General features: G+C 54.6%; 1 protein-coding gene across 4 annotated transcripts in view; it reads left to right on the forward strand.

Moving 5' to 3' along the window:
• KIRREL3 (kirre like nephrin family adhesion molecule 3) overlaps nucleotides 1-20893 on the forward strand; it is a 629076-nt gene that overhangs the window by 606475 nt on the left and 1708 nt on the right. Inside the window, exons 9-17 of one of the 4 annotated variants that reach the window (XM_019658924.1) lie at nucleotides 848-996; nucleotides 2208-2335; nucleotides 3414-3540; nucleotides 7809-7909; nucleotides 10242-10440; nucleotides 11955-11990; nucleotides 15596-15778; nucleotides 17153-17262; nucleotides 20351-20437. In XM_019658924.1, coding sequence (XP_019514469.1) covers nucleotides 848-996; nucleotides 2208-2335; nucleotides 3414-3540; nucleotides 7809-7909; nucleotides 10242-10440; nucleotides 11955-11990; nucleotides 15596-15778; nucleotides 17153-17262; nucleotides 20351-20437 — 1120 coding nt within the window. The remainder of the gene's footprint in view (nucleotides 1-847; nucleotides 997-2207; nucleotides 2336-3413; nucleotides 3541-7808; nucleotides 7910-10241; nucleotides 10441-11954; nucleotides 11991-15595; nucleotides 15779-17152; nucleotides 17263-20350; nucleotides 20438-20893) is intronic. The other 3 variants (XM_019658926.1, XM_019658928.1, XM_019658925.1) reach the window with 3 other exon arrangements.

The following is a 20893-nucleotide window of genomic DNA, read 5'->3' on the forward strand; positions in this document are numbered from 1 at the left end:
CCAGCCAAGTGGCTCAGTTGTTTAAGAGCTCACTCAAGAGTTTGAGCTCTGAGCAACAGCAGTTCGATTCCCGGCCCAAGCTGAGCAGCCGCTGAGCTGCCAACTGGTGGCAGGATGGCTCAGCTTAAAAAAAAAAAGCAAGCGCCATCCCTGGGGGTGGGGGATGAAAGGGCTTTCAGGGAGAAAGGGAGCACCATGAGGGGACCTATCCTGGGAACAAGGGTCGGGACAGGAGATCTGAGCGAGCCGGCCGAGAGGGAGGGGCAGTTGGGACTAACATCTCTCCATCAGCTTCTCGCCTTGGCTGGAAATCAAGCTTCCTGGAGCCTCATGTTCCTGTATGTGTGTGCACACGTGTGCATGCATGTGTGTGCAGGCATGCATGTGTGCATGGCCTCTGAGGTCATGGACTCAGCCTCCTTCTTCTCCAATGTGGCCCAGGACAGGGTCCCTGACAGAGCTCACAGCAGGATGGCCAAGCTGCCTGAGGACTGACAGTTGGGTTATCCATCGGCTAGCGGCTAGCCAGTCAGATGGGCTGGCCAGACTGGAGAGCCAGCTCGTCTCCCTCCAGAATAACCCCCTTGTCCAGTGCCACTAACCACCTGGTGACCCTCACACCAAAGCCCACTGCCTCTATCACTGACAGCTCCCCATCCCTGGAAGGAATCCCTCTGTGGAGACTTCGCCTGAGGGACCCCCACAGGGACCTGCCCCATACTGTCCCAAGCCAGGCCTCAATTTCCTGTGGGCTGGATGCACCCAGCTTCCAAAGAGAAGGTCCCCGGGGAGGGAGGGACATCCTTGCCGTCTGAGGTGACACAAGCCCATGGGGCCTGTGTTGCAGGTGGGCCAAGAGGGGCCAGATCATCAAGGAAGCATCCGGAGAAGTGTATCGGACCACCGTGGACTACACGTACTTCTCGGAGCCTGTCTCCTGCGAGGTGACCAACGCCCTGGGCAGCACCAACATCAGTCGCACGGTGGACGTCTATTGTGAGTGCCACCGTCTGAGGGGCTGCCCCTGGGGAGCAGGCACTGGGTTCACTGTCCACAATGTAACCACGCTTCGCAAGCTCATAAAGCTGCGCACTTTGCAAAGCGCCTCCACATGTGGCGACCCTCCAAACAACACAGAGAGGCAGGAATTGTTCCCATTACCCAGACGAGGGGACAGAGACCGGAGGTCACCCAGTGAAGAAGTGGCAGAATGTGAACTGAGACCAGGCTCTGAACGAATCCACTGCCTGTCCACCCAGCCCACTGCCTCCCATTCAAGGCTCACAGATGCGCCCCTCCTCCCGGGTGGCCTGGCAGAGACCTCACAGCTTGTAATTCACATTAGCTCCTCTACTGCCCTTTCCAGCTTTAAAAGCACTTACACAGAATTTCCTTGCACCTGACTCGCCGCTTGTCCTCAACAGCCTCCGCAGGGAGTGTGCTGTGTGCCCTTTCTACATCAAGGGACTAATCCAGGCTCCTGAGCCCAGATTTCATACTCCTCTGCTCTCTGAGAGCAGCTCTCTGCACACCCTCCATCGCCACGCCTGGAAATCCACCGTCACACTCGTTCTGGGGACCAGGCTTGGTCTGTTGGAGGCTTAGGGTCCTGGTGGAGAAAATGGAAGGAAGGCAGAGAGGAGCCTCCAATAACCTCACTAACACTTAGCAGGGCCATGGGAAACAGGTGGCGCTGAAAAGAGAGGCTGCGAAGGACTGCAACAGAGGGTAGCCTGAGAGCTGCCTGGCCTCCTCTGCTTCTCTCAGGGCCACTAGGAGGGAACTGGAAGGCTCAGGGAGCAGCTAGCTGACTTGAGGGCAGACTCATGAAGAGCCCTAGGCCCAAGATTTCTGTGGCAGGAGGAAGTTCCCTCTACCCACAAATTGGGATGGGGGCTTCCTAGGACCAGGACAGAGAGAGGGGTGGGAGAGTCCTGAGGGCATATCCAGGCACAAATGGGGCCAGAGTGCCTTTTTCCTAAGACGAGTGCTGCCTACTCCTGCGGTAGGCCCGAGGGGGGCTGGGCTCTGGGAGAAAGGTCTCTTCCTTACTGCCTGACTCCAGGCCCAGAAAGGCAGAGGACTGAAAGGGAAGGGAAGGAGCTGGAGTGGACGGAGGTAGCACACGTGCATGGCTGGGGTGGGGGAAGGGAAGCAGCAGCAAAGACGGTCCCCAGAGCCCTGTCTCCTGCTTCCTCCCATCACAGTCGGGCCCAGGATGACAACAGAGCCCCAGTCCCTGCTCGTGGATCTGGGCTCCGATGCCGTCTTCAGCTGCGCCTGGATAGGAAACCCATCCCTGACCATCGTCTGGATGAAGCGGGGCTCCGGCGTGGTGAGTCTGCCGCTCAGACCCCAGGTGCCTCTGGCAGGGGCGGGGGACCGCAGGCAGGGAGGGAACTTCCTTCTAGGGCCCCTCTCACTCATATTGGGGGTGTCAGCCTCCAGCGAGCTGAAGGAAGGACTCCAGAAATCGGAGAGGGACCCCAGGTACCTCCATGCACCTCCTCAGCCCTAAATACATGCAGTCATTACAGGGTTTCGGTCATGAATTTGATGAGAAAAGCAAGTGGTCACCCATTACGCTAAAGGTAGGACAGCTTTTCAACTTTCCCCAGAGTTAAGTGACCCTTTAGCTTTTCGGTTAAGCTTTTCTCTCTTCCTGAGTCCCTCTCTTAAAACGTGCATGTTCTTCAGTGTGCATAAGAGTTTGTCTCAAGAGGACCAGCGAGAGAGCCTTGGGTGGGAGGTGGGAGGGGAGGAGAGGCAGAAGGAAACCAGCCTCCATGTGGCCAGCGGGCTCTGCGCCAGAGGCTGCACTGCCCTGGGAGCTCACCGCTCCCACTGTAGGGACAAGGAGGCAGCATCAGGGAAGATAAGTCACTGCCCACAGCCACACAGGGAGTCACCATTGGAGCCAGGATTCCGACTCAGAGCCAGCCAATGCCAAAGACTATTTTCTTCACCCCAAACCACATCCCAGTGGGATACTGAAAATGGCTCAGAAAAGGAGGGTCCGGGGACCCTCAAAGAAGTTCAGCTGTAGGGTCATTTCACCCATGGCCAGCCTGGCCCAGGCGGGTGGGCCGCCCCTCCCTGTACGAGAACACCTCAGGGCTCAGCCAGGGAGCCCCCTCCTCCTCCACACGCATCTCATGCGCCCACCCCGAAGGCTGCAGCGGGATGTAGCATTTCAGCCACATAGAGTGGCTGTGAGCTCTGTACCCTGGGCTCCCCCACGGGGGTGTGATGCGTGGTAAACGTCTGCCTCCCACTCCAGCCCTGCTTTTTACTGAGACGCTGGAGCCGGGCCTGTCATACTCCAACAGGCCTGCTTCTCAGACCCTTTGGTTCTGAGAGACAGACAGAGCCCGCACCCACTCTTCATGTCTGATCCTCCCTGATTCTCCTAGGTCCTGAGCAATGAGAAGACCCTGACACTCAAAGCCGTCCGTCAGGAAGATGCTGGGAAGTACGTGTGCCGAGCGGTGGTGCCCCGGGTGGGAGCCGGGGAGCGAGAGGTGACCCTGACTGTCAATGGTAAGACCCCCACTCATGCCAGGGCCGGGAGTGGGAGAAAGGAAGCGGAGAGGGACCCAAGGCATCTTGGTCCCAGGCAGTGCCCCAAGGGGCTGTCATCAGTCCTGGGCCTTGCTATGAGTGCATAGCAATGATGTCCACCTTATCGAGTTCATGTCAGAGCCCAGCCCTGACGTGAGGAAGGACCTGGGTAATTTTCTGGTCACCTCCCTCCTTCTTTGTTATCGTCTAAGGCATCTCAGCCCTAAGAGTGGCAGCTGATAAATCTTGTCCTGGCCAAGAAAAAAGGGTCCTGGGGTCACTGGGCAGTCAAAGCCATACCTGCCCTTTGACTGCGCCCTTGGCCCTGGTGGGAATTGCCACGCGCACCTCTGGACTCCTGATTGGCCTCTTCCCACTGCCTTAGAGCAGCTCAACCAGGAAGACTTGTCACCATCCCCACAAGACCAAGCGATCCGGGGGTCCCATTAAGGGAAGGGAAGGTGTCTTATTACATAAAATAAAAATCATTCCAGCAGGAGAGTGTTTTCATATCTCTCTAAGGACACAGTGTGAGCTAATAGATGGTTACTATAGGAAGCATTTTGGAGACAGGGCTGAGACCAGGCCTGGCTAACGGGGTGTAGAAGGTCATGAAGAAGCTGAAACCCAGCTCAAGTTAGGCCCAAGATGGCTGTGGCACCAGGACAGAAATCCATTGTCCCTGCTATGATAAGTGCCTAGGCCTTGGTTGGAATGCAAGGCGCTGGTTTGAGAGGGTGAGAAACACTAAGGCCAAGTCCCTCTGCCACTTCCAAACCTCCCCACTTGACTGAGTTTCTGGTGTCCTGCCTCACGTCTGTCATGCCCATGGCGCTTTGCAAGCCCTGCTCCCACCACAGTCTGCCAGGGCCCTAGGGAGAGGCTGAGCCGAGTTCTAGAAATGTGCCCAGTCCGCTTCATCTGGACTCAGGAAGCTGCCCCCTGACAGCCTCACCTATGCTCCCCCTTCGCTAGAAAACGAACATGGTGGTCTCTCTGCCATCCCCCTCTGCTGTCCCCGTTAGACAGCCCCACTCCATCTATTTCCTTTCCTCTCTCCTTCCCAAGGCTTGTGGCAGCCCCAGAGAGGGGGATTATCTACCCAGACCCCAGAGTACTTACAGGCTACCTGTCCTGGGCAGACACCCTGACTCAGGAGACTTCCTGCCTTTCCTGTGTGTCCCTAGGACGCCACCAATAAATTGGCACTGCAGGGCTAAAAATAACAGCATCTGATCATGCCTCTGTATATCCATGGCAACACAAGCTGCAGCCTTTTCCTGCCGCTCCGGTGTCTGACACTCAGCTCAGGCGCCAGGCCCTGGTGAAATCAGCCTCTCCTCCTGCCAGCTCTGGCAGGGCACTGGGCGGTGCTGGCCCGTGACTGTGGCGGCAGCTCCAGTCCACTCACCCCACGACCAGCTGGACTGGGAGCCTTCAGGCTTACATGTGGCCACCAGGGTTCCCAAGCCTGAAGCTCTTAAAGGAACATCCTAATTTCTGAGGAACCCCCCCCCCCCCCCCCCCCCCCCGGTGGATAAAGGAGGGACTGACATTCCATTGTCACTTTAGACATTCAGGCATTTCCCAGCAGAGATTTAAAGTGGTTTCTTGAGGAGGGAACGCACATCTCAAAGGACATTTCGCTTGGATGGGGCACCCCAGCCTGGGCCCTGGAGTCTGCCCGGAGTTTAATCTGCTTCCTCCAGGATCTGGCTTTCCATCCCCCTCTTCTGCCTGCAACCCTTCCACACACGCTCCCCTAGGTTGCCAGGAAGAGAAACACCCAAGGGATGGGAGTGAAACAAGAAAGCTGTTTGTTTCTGCTGAACTAGGGTCATCTGGCCCTGCGGCCGAGGGGTGGGTTAAGTGGCCCAAGGAGAGGAGCCTGCCAGCCTTCCCGGGTATCTGGAAAACAGGTGGAGGGATGGTGCAGACCTCTGCAAAGGGGCCTGGACTAGACTGAAGGGTCTGACCTTCTGAAAGGATCCGGAATGATGGGGTTCTCATCAAAGCAGGTCGCAGCCGGTGGAGACTGCTGGCCATTGCCCTCTGTGGGACCAGCCGGCAGCGATGTCAGCCGCTTTGGCTCACTCCGAGATCTGCAGGAAGGGAAGAGGAACCCTATTGCTGCTGTGCTCTGACTCCCTCAACCTTAACTACCGCTATTCTGATTTCCGGTTTCTTTGAAGAAGCCCTTTAACACAGATGCATCAGCCTGAGAACGCCCCCAGGGGATTCTGAGCTCCTGGGAAGTGAAGGAGGAAACGTATTATGGTTTCATCACTTTCAGCCCAGCAGCAGAACAAAGCCCCATCAAGGTCCTCAGACACCCAGCCCTCCTGCCTTTTGGTCAAAGGCTTCTTGGCGCTAAGGGCTCGGCCCACTCAGAATCCCGCTGAGTGCGGAAGCCCTTATCTTGAGAGTCCCTGACATCAGCCTCACCCAGCTCCAAGCCATTTGCTTCGAAACTCAATGGAAGTCACCTAAGTGTCTCCCAGTAGCTTTTTTTTCCCCCTTGGCTGGGAGCTACTCATAGAAATGCAAATCTGGTTTAATTAAGGTGGCTAATAAACAGCAATTATGTTTGCAGGGATTTTTGTTTTGTTCCCAGCATAATTTTGCCTGTCCTCATATCCCTTTCTCTGCCTCTCTTTCTTCTGTTTTCTGCTACCTCAGCCCCAGCCTTTACCCCAGGGATTGGGGAGGTGGCACAGGGCCTCCGCCCCTTCACCCCTTGCTTCAGTTGCCCACCCAGCCGGGAAATTGGCTTAGCAAATGGCTAAACTAGCCGCTTCTCCATCACCCTTTCACTGCCAGGTGGGCATCAGGCAGCGAAGACTTAGGGGAGGTCAAAGGCAGGCTGGCCAGGAAGCACTACTGGACTTCAGGTGAATTCGCTAGGCTCTGTGATACAGTCATTGAGACAAAGGTGGGTGGACAGCCCTTCCCTGTACGAGAACACCTCAGGGCTCAACACGCGCGGGCGCAGGGACAGGGACACACACACACACACACACACACACACACACACACACAGACACACACACACGATGCGAAGATGTTGGCGCCAGCTTTGGAGCTGTGGTCTCATCTGGACCACCTGGGATCTCCTGAGACATGTGTGAGATGAAGGCTATGAACGTGCACAGCGCATTCAGCCTGTCCAGGGTGATTCCCCCACTGGCAGAGGAACTTCACCCCACAACGTTTCTCTCTTCCTCCCTGGAAGCCCCTCCCAGCCCAGGACACCCGGTTTGTTAGGCAAGTGCGCCCTCTACTGGATATTGGAGAAAATGACTTGAAATGGAACAGCAGGCTAAGACTGAGGTACCATCAGTTAGCACTGTACCCCTTCCTCCCGGACAGCTCCCCCACTCCCTTCTCAGGTTGACCACCTCCTTCATAAAGTGTTCCCTATCGCCAGGTGGAACTACTCTCTGTCCTCAGAAACAGGTTAGCACTTCATCTGTACGCTCCTGTGATCCCAACACTTGACACCTTTTATCACTGTTATTTATGTTGTGGGGGAAAAGGAGACCATCCGCCTCCCCTCCTCTGGTTCTTCTGGTGGGTTGAATAATCAAATCAACATATGGCAGATTAACAAGAGAAAATAATCAAATTTAATTACATAAGTACATACGGGGACTCCACATACATGGGAGAGGGACAGAAAGCTAAAATGAGACGTATATGGCGTTCTGAGCTAAGGCTAAGGTGACGCACCTTGGAGCTTCAAAGGAGAGGAAGGTCATGGCAGGACGATAAAAAAAGCAGATGTTCAGTAGTTAGTAGCTTTCCCTGCTCTATAGGTAGATTTTTAAAAAAGGTTATTTCTGATCATCTCTTATTATAGGCAAGGCCCCTCATGTAAATTCTTGCAGGTAGTTTGTAGGGGGAGAAGTTTCTACTGAGCCCACAGGGTCTCTGTTACCTTTAGCTCAAAATAACCCACATACCACAGAAGCACATGTTGGGAGTAACTCATTCTGAACCCTTGTATGCCCTGTCTTCTGGGCATTCTGATTTAGAAGCACCCACTCATGACCCCTTAAGAGGTTCATGACTGATGCCTGATTTATCTTTGCGTCCCCTGCCTTGCACTTTACCTTGTACACACAAGCCTTTAGGAAATGTCTGCTGAATGGTTGAAATAAGGGATACACGTCTGAACCTGCCCGCGAGGGGCCCAGCCAGGGACCTGCCTTTCCTGAATCCCTGATGTAACGCTGTCTCCTCAACAGGACCCCCCATCATCTCCAGCACGCAGACTCAGCACGCCCTCCACGGGGAGAAGGGCCAGATCAAGTGCTTCATCCGGAGCACTCCGCCACCCGACCGAATAGTGAGTGCTCCAGGGAGGGGGCTGGAGGGGGGATGTACACTTAGCATCTCAAGGGCCATCTCTGCCCACAGCTGTGCGACCACTGGGAAGTCAGTGCCCGCCTTTGCACTTCCCTTCCTCAATGGGGAAAGTATCCCTGCCTTGCTCTCTTGAAAAGTCATCACAGGGCTGGCCAAGCAGCTCAGTTAGTTAAGAGCTCGCTCAAGAGTTTGAGCTCTGAGCAACAGCGGTTTGATTCCCAGCCCGAGCTGAGCAGCCGCTGAGCTGCCAACAGGTGGCAGGATGGCCCAGCTAAAAAAACAAGGAATAAAACAGAAAAGTCATCACAAAGACAAAAATCACAAGCAGCCTTCTTTCTCAGAGCAGGCTGTACTCCTTGGGTTCATCTGCAGGTGAGGGGAGCAGAAGGAAAAGATACACCATTTCTTCCCTTCCCTGAGTTCAAGGCCAGTCCTTGGCAAAAAAAATCGTAGGCAGAGTGCAGTTTAGTTAAAATGGGCAAACCTCTTTCTGCACCTCCCACAATCTCCCTCCATCAGCCTCCACTGCCTGCCATCTGTAGCAAATGAACAAAAACTGTCCCATTTATCAAGTTTTCCCCTCTAAAAATGCCATTCCATTCTCCCTCCCTTCCTCAGAACCCTTGTCTCACAGTGCCTCTAAGGCCACCTGAGTAGTTCACACTTAGCCCTCCCAGGTACTGTATTTGCTACTGTATTTGCATTTGTGAAAAGGAGCATCTTCCACCCCAGTCCACCTGAAACTGGTGGAAGCCCATGCATAAAAGCTGAGAAAGGTGAACATTTTACAGCATGGGGTGGGGAGGAGGGGGACAGATATTATTCTTCATAAGCCCCAGTGCCTAGGACAGTTGTGCTGGGAGGCTGCCCCAGGCCAACTCCAAAGGGCAGTTCTGCATTTCATGGTCCAGTAGTGCCAGGAGCACAAGCTCAACAACCATGGGCTATGCATGCCTGGGGCTGGGACGCTGAGGCTGTGCAAACTCAGGGTGCCGTCCTGTACACAAGCTATTAGAGCATCATTGCTGTTACACATTTCTCAGGCATTCAGTTCACTCACTGTCTGAAAGAGTCACACCAAAAGTGCAGAATTCACACCTAGAACTAATAGCTATGCCTCCCTGTTCCCTTCACTCTTTAATTGTTTTAAATTATAAGTGCCCCACATACCCATTGTAACATCCCATTTCACTCTTGAGCATCGCCATACCCTCTTTCTCTTCACAGATATAATTTTAGGCTAGTGCTTCTGATGGGGCGATTTGGGCCCCCCTGGGACATTTGGCATTGTCTGGAGACATTTTTGGTTGTCACAACTGGAGGGAAACTACCAGCTCTAGTGAGTAAAGGCCAAGAAGCTGCTACACATCCTACGACACACAGGGCAGCCCCTAAAAATAAGAATGTCAACAGTGCTGACTCTGAGAAGCCACCCCCTGCTCCCAGTGCTCTCTAAGCACTGACCTCCATGCACGGCCACATTTTCACACACACCGTGAGCGAACAGGGTGTGTGGGGAACCTGCAGTACACATGAAACAGCTCTGGGAAAAATTAAACTACCATCCTCATAAACTAAGATAGGTTAAGGTTATCACAAACACAACTTTCAGAATACATTTGTACAGGCAGACATAAAAGTAACAAAACTAGACTCAGCCACTTGGGCTGGCTCTGCCTCCTCTGGCCAAGAAGCAGCACTGTGCCGGGAAAGGTCTGATAGGAGGTGCTGGCACGGCCAGCCCAGGAAGGGGCTAGGAGTGCTGACAGAGAGTCCCCTGATGGCCCGAAAAGGTGTTCCAGTACAGATCCACAGAAGGCCCCTTCTCAATGGAAATGCCCTCTGAGGTGGCCCAAGCTGCGTGTGTGTGTGTGTGTGTGTGTGTGCTTGTTTGTGGTGTGTTGTGTGTACCTGTGTGTACACATGTTGGTGCTGTGTGTGGTGTGATGTTTGCATGTGATGCAACATGGTTATGTGTGTACACGTGTTTGTGTTGTAATGTGTACCTATGTACCCGTGTGTAGATGTGTTGGACCATGTGTGTGGTGTGTGCACATTTGTGGTGTGTGTTGCAGTATGTGTACACATTTGTGGTATGGTGTGTGCATGTGTTGTGATGTGTATTTACGTGTGTGGTGTGTGCATGTCTGTGGTGTGTTGGGATATGTGTACACGTGTGTGTACACACGTGTTGGTGGCCGTGAGCATGCATGTGAGCCTGGCAGTGTCAGCCCTGGAGCAGGAGGTGGCCCAGTGGGCCCAGTGTGGGTGGCCATGGTGGGGTGTCCTCCTAATTTTGGCACCCTGGGCAGGCCTGGTCATGGAAGGAGAATGTGCTGGAGTCAGGGACGTCGGGACGCTACACGGTGGAGACGGTCAGCACGGAAGAGGGTGTCATTTCCACCCTGACCATCAGCAACATTGTGAGGGCCGACTTCCAGACCATCTACAACTGCACCGCCTGGAACAGCTTTGGCTCCGACACGGAGATCATCCGGCTCAAGGAGCAAGGTGGGGCTCAGGGGTGGTGGGACCAGCAGGGCCCCTTCCCACCTAGGGCAGGGCCCCAGGCAGTCTTTCAGGGTCCTGAGGGAACAGAGTGCCTAGCAGAGGCTACATACAGGTGGGCTGGGGCCCGAGGACAAGTCACAGTGTTCCTGCTCACTTGCCACGCAGCCAGGCAGGTAGGTCAGCGGAAGCGGCCTTCCTTGGCCCAGCTGCCCCCAGGCAAGAGGCACGAGCTTGCACCAGGAAGCAAGAGGGGGCAAAGCTGCTCAGGGAGGTTGTCCTTCAAGGCGGCGTTTCAGGGAAAGGCGATCCCAAGAGCAAGCCAAACTAATCGCCATGATGAGACACCAACACCTTCTAAAGGCCCTGCTTGTGTGCAGTCAGCATGTCCCTTATGGGCCCTTGTCTCATGCCAAAGTGCCATCAGGAGTGTATGATCTGCCGAGAGGCAGCCCAGGACCCTGGGTGGGACACAGTGAGACCCCAGGGTGGCTGTGTTGGGGAACCTGGCCCAGCTGTTTAACATGACAAGTCAGTCCAGGTATTCAGGAGTCCCCCAGAGGCACCCAAGCTGAGCTAAAGGGAAGCGATTGAGCTGCCCCAACACCTGATGTGTAGGGGAGGGACCCGTCTCAGACCATCTGCAGTTCCCCAGGGACATGGGAGACATATGGACCACTGTGCTCCGAAGGAGACAGCCGGGGGCAGCACTGGACAGAAGGGCTGGGTGGGGGCTGTTAGGAAGGAGGAAGCGGGGGGTGGGGGAAGGCTTACCCCACTGTGACTCCAGGTGCAGACGGCCCAGCTCCTGCTCACGAACTCCAGTCTCTACTCGAAGGTCTCAAACAGACCAGAGGGCGGGGAGCCTGGGAGGGGCATAGAGAGGGGTCCAGAGAAGCTGGGGACACCAACAGCACACTGGGTCCTAAGATGGCTGCAGACCTTGACATCCTTTGACAGGGCAGTCCAGGGGACCTCAGCCCTGGAACTCCCTGACCCCTCCAAGATGAAGGCCACCCACAGGCTGTCAGGCCCCGGCAAGAGGCTCTGAGCCAAGCGGGTGTTTCCCAGCTGGGTCCCTCAGGCCTCAGGGCTACCCTGTGGATCACACAGTGTCTCCCAACACCTCTTCCCTAATAAGTGCTGCTTTGCATAATGCTTTGCACATAATTTGCATAATATCATCCACGCATCATCCCAAACCTCCAATCCCCTGTTGCTTATCCTCCATGTCTTCCCCTCGGTGCCCCCACCCCCATGCCCTCCTTTTAGTGTTCTCACCCCGACCTCCCAGACCCCCACCTGCCTTCACTTCTCCCTCTGGTCCCTCCTGCTGGAGTCTCTAAGTCTCTCCAAGTTCAGTTGGGCTAGCCCGGGTCTGTTGGGTGATGCCAGAGACATGACTGAGGAGGGAGCCCCCTCATCCCAGCCCCCTCCAGGTGACTGTTCCCCCACAGTCCCGCCCCACCCTGGCCAGCCAGGCCCTGGCTGTGGACGCTTGCTTTATTTCCAAACAGGTTCGGAAATGAAGTCGGGAGCCGGGCTGGAAGCAGGTACGGAAGGAGACTTAAGAACCCCCCACCCCACCCCCCGGGATGGGGGGAAGGGACATCTGGGCTAGTTGGGGAGGGAACCCCAAAGAGGGTAGGGAGGCCTGTGCAGGCCACTAACTTCTCTGCCCTCCCCCATCTTAAGGGTTCAGTGCAGTCAGAACAGCAGGGAGAGGGGTTCCCAGCCGGCGTGGGTGTAGGAACCCCAGAGACCTGTCTCCTACCTCACTGCCACCAGAGCCCACAGGCTCCATGCACCCTGGCCGGGACTCCAGCTCTTATTCCTACTGCTCCGTTCCCACACCCCTTCCCTTCAGAATCCCTGGCTCCTCCTCTCTGGGGGCAGCGCCCCCATCTCACTCCACAGCCCCGCCTGGCCTCCCTCCATTCCACAGCATTCCCTGACACTTCTAGCTTCTCAACATCATCACCAGCTTGGCCGTGGCTTCCCAGGGTGTCAGGGCCTCCAGGCACTGCTGTCCCCTACATAATCCATCTAATCCATGCCTTCTCGCTGCCTGCCTCTTCCCCTCCTCCTGCAGTTCCCCACGGCACTGCCATCTCACCACCAGGCTCAGGCTGCCGGTAGTGCCTCCCTCCCTGGGCACCTGGCAGCAGAGCAGTCATCAGGCTCCCTGGGTTGAGCTGCTCTGTCTTGGGCCCCCACAGGAGACAATTGCCCCTACCCTCCAAGCAGAAACCAATGAAAGAGAATCAAGCCATGGCAAACTTGACTCCATAAGGCTGACCAAGGCCATGCTGAAGATGTGGGGTCCTCTGCCCTAGTTTACCCTCCGCACAGGCCCGGAAGGAGCTAGGCCTAAGTCACTTCCTTCAACAAGCTCCAGTAGGGGCTTAGGCAAGCTCACCAAGGCAACAGTTATCCCTCCTGCTGTGTTCTCCCTGAGGCCCCTGAAAGCCCCTTCTGGTGCTGGGGAGGGTGTCTCCTGCCTGTCTCCATCTCACATGTCTCCATCTCCACCTTTCCTTCATGGCTGAGACTCCTCGTGCCCAGTCCACCTCCTCACACGGGGAGGAAGCTGAGCAGGAGGGCAGCCCCTCCTTCCAGTCCCTCTCCAGGACGTCCAAGGGCTGCTCTGTCCAGAGAGGGACAGCCAGCGCACACAGCCTAGGTCAGACCTCAGGAAGCCAGGCAAGGAGAAACTGCACACAGGCAGGCTGCAGAGGGACTGCCGCTCCAGGGGTTCCCCTTCCCCCATCAGACCCTCTCCCCCAGCCCCTGCCCACCTGCTCAGGGACAGTTCTTCAGATAAGATGGTGCCCCCCCAGCTGTTAACAATTCAAGGACAGTGGGCCGGCCGAGTGGCTCAGTTGGTTAAGAGCTCCCTCAAGAGTTTGAGCTCTGAGCAACAGCAGTTCGAGTCCGGCCCGAGCTGAGCAGCCGCTGAGCTGCCAACAGGTGGCAGGATGACTCAGCTACAAAAAAAAATAAATTAAAGAAAAAGAAAGAAAGAAAGAACAATTCAAAGACAATGTGGACTCACAGGATGCCAGAGGCAGAAGGCACCTGAGACACTGCTTCCTTGGTTCCCTAGTTTTACAGGTGAGACCCTGAGGCCCAGAGAGGCTAAGTAACCTTCCATGGTCACCCCTTGGCTCTGAGCTCAGCTGAGACAAGACCAAGTTTTTCCAAGGAAACGTCCTAGGAATCTGAGGAGAAACGAAATCAAACCCAAATTAATAAAATGGAAAAGCATAGAGCCAATGAGCTTCCAAAGCAGTTTTCCTTTCCTAATGGAATTAAAACTGGGAGACAGAGCCGTCTCTGTGTCAAAGGCAAACTATCTATTTGTCACTGAGGTCAAGTCCATTCCCTCCTGACTGTTGAGACTGACCCAAACACCTCCCGTTTTTCAGTCCCTGAATGTCTGCCTCACCCACCTCTTCCCCATCCCCCCACCACCACCCTGACAGTGTGGTCTCTTGGCCACCAGAGGGCAGGTCATGAATGAGCTTGTGCGCAAATGCTGGGGTGGAAGGAATGCACCCGCATAACCCCCAAAACTGCCAACCAACAGGCACCTGCTCCTTCCAGGTGGAGGGGACCCACTACCTCCTCCCAGCAGCATCTCCAAGGGCCAGGGTTGCAGTTTTCTTCCTCCCTTTAAAGAAAACGAGAGGTTAATGCACAGCCAAGGTGAATACCTAAACATCCCATGGTCATCCACACCAAGGAACGTGGGGCGGCAGGCAGGAAGGAAGGAGGGAACTCCAGCTCCACAAGGAACTTTCCTTTAAAGTTTAGAGCTGCTCCAGCCCTCCTTCCCATATAGAAACAGGAACAGAGACTGAATAGGGCGGTGCCAGGCTCAGTTCCTAGGCCTTTACCTGTCCTCAGCTCATCTAAACCCCATAACACCGCCCTGGGTAGGCATAGTATCATCCCATTTTACAGATAGGGAAGGTAAAGTAAGTTGCTCAGAAGTGATGGAGCCTGGGCTGTACAGAGCGTGAGAGATTTGGAGGACGCTGTGTGATACAGTGGAAGGAGCTGGGCAGGATCGGGGCGGGGGCTGGGGGAGGGATAAAAGGAGACCTGGGTTTGCCCTGGCTTTACTGCAGGTGTGTGTCGTTGACCAAGTCACTTGACTTCTCTGAACCTCAGTGTTTCCATCCATAAATGAGAGGTGTGGACTTGGTGGGCCCGAAGGTCTCTGTGCGCCTGCATCCCTTAGTTCTATTCCCAATGGACCATTCAGGGCCCAAAATCATGTGTTCAGTCCCCATATATAGCCACAGAAGGACCATGTCTGTCTGGAAGAGCATCCCCCCACCCACCCTCCCCATCCCCGTCTCTACTGGGCTAGGGCAGGCACGGACCACAGAAGCTCAGCCGGGAGCGAGGCTTTGCCCAGCTGCAGTTCTGGGCCCCTCTCCGGGGTCGGGGGGGTGGGGGTGCCAGGATGCTCCGAGGACTAGCCTAGGAGGAGAAGGAGCAGGACTGAGGGGAGGTGTGTGTCAAGGAAAAGGGGCATTTCTCCTTAAAGCGGGGGGTGCTGTGATCCTGCTCTCTTGGCCCCTAAGACTTGGGCCTCTGGCGCCTACAACTTCTAATTCCCAGAAGGCCCTGCTGTCTCAGACATGAGGACTCTAAAAGCTGGTGTCCACGTCCAGCCCCTTGCACCTGAGAAAGGAACGGGAAGGGAAGCACAAACCAGACAAGGGCAGTGACCACAGTAATTTTTCAAAGAAAAGCCACGACTTGTGACCCTCCAGCTGCTGCATGATAGAATATTCCTGGTTTCATACCCAAGAGAGCTCAATTGTGCCCAGCCTTGCGTCTCATCTCCCGTGTCCCCTCCCTGACCCTACCCTCGTGTCTGCTTGCCTCTCTCTCCCACCACCACTTCTGTGTCTTGCCCAGTTCCTCCCACCCTCCCCCCACCCCGTGTTCCACCTGAGCCGACTCTTGTTGGATACTGCCTGTGCCTACCCAGCACACCCCCCACAGGCACTTCCCAGCAGGGCCCGTGTGCAGCGGTCGGGCCCCAGCTTGGCAGGGGCTGCGCCTAAGGGAACTGGGTGAGGTCCTGGGGGAGTGTGGGCTGTCGGCTCCCTCGTCAGCTGTGACTGCTTCTCTCCCACAGAGTCTGTGCCCATGGCCGTCATCATCGGGGTGGCCGTAGGAGCTGGTGTGGCCTTCCTCGTCCTCATGGCAACCATCGTGGCCTTCTGCTGTGCCCGCTCCCAGAGAAGTACGGGAGGGAGACCCGGGATCTCAGGGAGGGGGACAGAGAAAAAGGCCAGGCTTAGGCTGCCCCGGAGAGCAAGTAAGCAGCAGTGCAATGAGCAGGGGCCCTGACGGCGCTCTGAGCTGCCGGGCTGGGATGGGGTCGAACGCATCTCTGTATGTGCAGCGCTTTGCAGGCATCTAGCACATCATGGGCCCTCAAACGAGGGTGAACTGCACTAAACTGAACTTCACCCGACAGGGCAGTCAGCCAGCACTTTGAACACATGTCATTGTATAGAACCCTGTAAAATTTGGAGGGGGCGGGGGAGGCTGGGGCGGGGTGTCCATCCTGGCCCTCCAATATCTGCTAGTCTAACCAGAAAAGCAGGTCACTCACACATGAAAAACAAAAAAAGCATTCAAGGAACCACTTGGTGCAGATGTCTAAAGGTCTTTAGTGATTAGCAATAAAGTCCTGGTGTTGGTGTACTCTTGAAGATCGTGTGTGTCTGGAGTTTCCATCCTGGGCATAGCGCTGATGTTATGTGGTGGGATAGATACATGCAGACGTGTAAAATGGGACGGCAGAACAGAGGTGAAAACAATAGAGACCGCATCTTCTAGTACCACCTCTTGAGCTTGGGCAGGCCACCACTGTTCCCGGCCTCAGTTTCCTCATGTGTAACAGTAACGGGTTGGATGATGTGACTTTTGTGACCCTACCCAACTCAAACATCCTGGGAGCGTAAGGCACCAAAGGAATCATCAGAGTCAACCTGCTCTCTCCACCCCATGGCAGCCTTCGCGTAGAGGAAGAAGTTGCCCCCCACCCCAAGCTAAGCAGCCTTGGCTGTCTTGACTGCCTCTAATGGTAGGGTCTCAGAACCTCCCTCACCATCCTCTCAGTTAAAGGGGAGCAGATTTGAGCAGAATTTTCTAACAGCTCTCCAACTATAAATTGGCTGCCTCCTCTAGACGTTTGAAAGCCTCCATCATGGAAGCATTGACACAGTAGCTGGACTACCACATGTCAGGAATGTTTCTGCTTGGGGCAGGAGGTTGACCATTAAGGTCCTTTCTAACAGTCAGATTTGTGATTCTCTGAACGAAGAGATCAGAACCTGGTTCAGTGGGTCAGAGAAGACTTCTAGAAAGAGGTGAGAATTTCGCAGGATGAAAGGACCTAGCTCTGTAAGGTGGACGAATGGGTGAGGACAACCGCTTGGGCCACGGGAGCGGCAGTGACAGGCTGAGGTGCATGCAACCAAGAGCCAAGTGAGGCCCTAACAACCCTCAGCACATCCAGACAGGTGTTCTGTTGGTGGGAGAGGGGTGGTAAAGCGGCTGAGTTCAGGGGCTGGAGGGTAAACTCTTGGGGCGACGGGGGTGGTAGGGGCTTAACATCTCAGGCCCTAACGCCTGAGGATGCAGACTGAATCTGTCATCTACACTTTCCTATTTTTATGTCCAGATCTCAAAGGTGTTGTGTCAGCCAAGAATGATATCCGAGTGGAGATTGTCCACAAGGAGCCTGCCTCTGGCCGGGAGGCCGAGGAACACCCCACCATCAAGCAGCTGATGGTGAGAATGCTTCTTACCCCCACGCCACCCTGACTTCTGTACCCTGGAGGTCCTGGACTGGAGGCCTCCCAAAGCCCTAGATGCCCCCTGGAAGCAGAGCATCAGTAGAGACGCGCCTTTCCCCTTACAATAGGCCAGGCACCTGCTCTCAGCCAACAAAGAATTATTGGGTGTCTGCTATCTTGGGCTTGGTGTTCTAGGCAACTCGGAGATATCTAAGATGCAGTCCCAGCTTTCAGAGAACCTGACCGTTCAGAAGGGAGAGAAGACATGCATAAATAGCCATAATGTGTTGTTACATAACATATAACTCTACACACATAAATGACAGCTATTCAGTACGTGCCCCTGCTCCCCTACCACAAAAAAAAAAAAGCCTGCAAGACACATAAGTTCCTCTTCCGGAACTGGCTTGCTTACCGTAAGCAAACTCATAACTTCTCCAGCAGGCCCAAGCCTACTCCTCCTCTTCCTCATCCCCGTTGATGAACCATAACCTACCCAGCTGTCCAAACAGAAACCTGAAATACTGCTAGAGAACCCTGTGCACACTCTGATCGGGTGGTGGTATGCTGAAGGGGGAGAGAGCATGGGCTGCTCTGTGCCTCCGTCTCTTCATACGGGAAACGGGGATGAAAGTAAGACCATACAGGCCGCGGTGAGGGCTAGATGGTAAACCCCTAAAGAGCCTGGAGCCCGTGGAGCACAGCGCTGGAGAGATGTTAGCTGTTCGTGTCGCTCACGAATCACCTGTTTCCTTATCTGTCTCCACTAGATGGTGAGCAAGCCGCCTTATTCATCCTGTGTCTCCAGGGCCTTCCAGCCCCTGGTAGACGCTCACCAATGCTTATTGCATTGAGCTGCCGTTTTCCTTGGCTGCTCTCTCTCTACCCGATGGATTTTCGGGTCCTGCCAATTCCATTTCGAAAGATTCCTCAGATGGGTGCCTTGCCTCTACTCCAGTGTTTCTCCGTTTAGCTTGGGCCGCGTCACAGCTTCCTGGACACTCACAGCAGCCTCCTAAGTGGTCTCTCCATTCTGGTTTTTCACCACTTGACCCAGTCGCCCCTCCAGAGTCTCACAGAAAGGGTCCTTCTAAAACATAATCTGAGCCTGTAACTATCCTACTTAAAATCCTCGGTGGTTCCCTGTGTCTGCTGGGTAAAGTCCACAGCCAAGCAAGTCGTCGGGTTCTTCACCACGAGGTGGCTGCAGGCCTTTCCAACTCCACCTTCCTGCCAAAACTCACAGGGCTCTCCAGGCGCCCCAACAAGCTGCAATCCCTGGCCTTTGAAACGTCTCCTAGACCTCAGAGGCTTTGCACAGGCTGTCCCTCTACCTGTTGAATTGGTCAGTTGAATTTCACATTCTCCTATGAGAATCAGCTCAAATGTCATCTCCTCCATAATTTTCCATGCTTGTCGCCCCACCGTTGGCAGAGCTACGCACTTCGCTCTCCCCAAACACTGTGCACATTCTTCCTTTACAGTGCATTGCTCTAATTACAGGTCAGTCTCCCCAGTAATCTCAGAGTTCCTCAAGGGCAAAGGTCACGTTCCCGAATCTGCGCGTATTCCCCGGGGGGCTGGCATAGAACCTGACACAGTAGAGCATTTAATCTTACAAGGGAGGAGGCTGCAGCCTAGACCTGAGAAGGAATGGACATCTCTGTAGATGAGCTTCACCAGGTCTGTGTGTGTGGAAGTGCCTGGCCTGTCCTTCGTCCCAAATGGGACCTTGAATTCCCTTCCATTGGGACATTCTAATTGCCTCAGACTGTCTCTACAACGCCCAGTCCAAACCCTCAGGGAAGAGGGGAGGTCGCTCGGTAGTCAGTTAGGAGCAGGATGGGAGGAGGATAACCGGGGCAGAGGGACCTGCTGAGGGCTCTGTGGCTGATTCTCCCCTTGGGGAGACCATCATTCCCCCACTCCCTTCACCCCCAGCCCCGGGCCTTCTACGGCCCTACATCAAGGAGAGCTGAGCTTAGAAGTTGAATCTGGTGGAAAAGAACTACAATGCACGTAGAGCCAGAGCATTTACTAGGAAATGAAAAAAGCAGCATTAGTTAGTAAGGGTGGAAGCCCTTGTGCTGATTCCGTGGGGCTCCAAAGAGGCCGGGAAAGTGAGTTGCCAGAGAGTGGGCGGGAACCCGGCCAAGATCAGTCATGTGCGGAAGGGACACATGGCAAGCAGCTATGGTGCCACAGAATAGCATCACTGTGGTTATTCAGGTTAATTAAGGTCCCCACTGCTTGCCAAGCATGCTTTATGTTTCACCTTAAGTCTAATTAGTATTTTAATTCTCAGAAAGTTGGAGCTATGTAACTTCATTCATTCATCCAACACAAACATAACATTTGTAATAGCCCTACTGTAGATCAGGCACTGTGCTAGGACTGGTGAATCCAAGAATTAATAAAACACAATTAAATGATTCCAACCCAAAAGCATTGTGGTCAGTGACCACAATACCCAAAGCACTGTACCAGGTGTGCTGAGGAACCAAAGAGAAACAAGAAGTGATCCTTGCCTTTGAGCTCTCTGGTATCTGGTAAGGAAGAAAACTTTGAGTGCATCTGACTCACTGCTGTGAATAACAGGTATGGCCCGGGTCACTGTGATTCATTGAAATTCTTTCTTAAGGCCACTGCCCTGCTAGGACCCCCACCTGTGCCTAGAGGTCAAGGCTCTGTCATTATTTATCTACAGATCCATCGCCCTGAGGAGCACAGCTGTTTCTTAATCTGTGTCTGCCTGTCCCTTAGCACAGAGCTTGGCCTGAAATTCAGTAAATGCTCAATGAATTGAATTGAATCATCCAAGTGAGAACTTTGGAGGTGATTTCCTAGCTCAAAGGAAGTAAATCCAGTCTTAGGGATCCGCCCCTCCCCCACCACCACCACCTCCCCTGTCTCTGTCTCCTTCATCTGCCTCCGAGGCAGTGGGAGGTTGGGCAGGGAGGAGGGGTGGGAGGGGAGGCAGAGATGGCAAGCTTCTTTCGAATTGGTTTCTCCATTTTTCTCTTGGGGGAAGTGGATGTTTAACCCACCTCCTGACCACTGAGCGGCCATTTTTGGGGTTGCAGATGGACCGGGGTGAATTCCAACAAGACTCAGTCCTGAAGCAGCTGGAGGTCCTCAAAGAAGAGGAGAAGGAGTTTCAGAACCTGAAGGTAGGATTGGCCTTGGGCTGTGGAATCTGGGCCTTCGGCTCGGATGGCCCAACCCCGTGTCCAGACAAACAATGACAGCAAACAAGAGAAAGGTCAGAGATCGCCTTGGGGATGGGTGCTGATTCTCTCCCTAAGGTGGGACACTCCCCTGCAAAGGCGCCTGCTGTCTCACCCCCACGCTAAAGAGGGGACAGAGTTATGGTTGAGGTCCCACAGTTCTCCTCTCCCACAGATAAATTGTAAAACAAAGTATCCATGCTCTGAACAAAAACAAAAACACAGTTAAAGGCTGGTTCTCAAATGACCTTGCATTGTGCTGACATAAACAGCATACCCATCAGAGCCCCCGGCTTCCCTCCCTTCAGCGCCCTGCCCTCCCCACTGCCACCTGAATACCTGCCAGCCCTCTCTTCTTGGTGTCCCCACCAGGCTAACCCTTCCAGCCCCCGCCCCTTG

The sequence above is a fragment of the Hipposideros armiger genome, unplaced genomic scaffold (genome assembly GCF_001890085.2).
Source record: "Hipposideros armiger isolate ML-2016 unplaced genomic scaffold, ASM189008v1 scaffold_291, whole genome shotgun sequence".
NCBI lineage: Eukaryota > Metazoa > Chordata > Mammalia > Chiroptera > Hipposideridae > Hipposideros > Hipposideros armiger.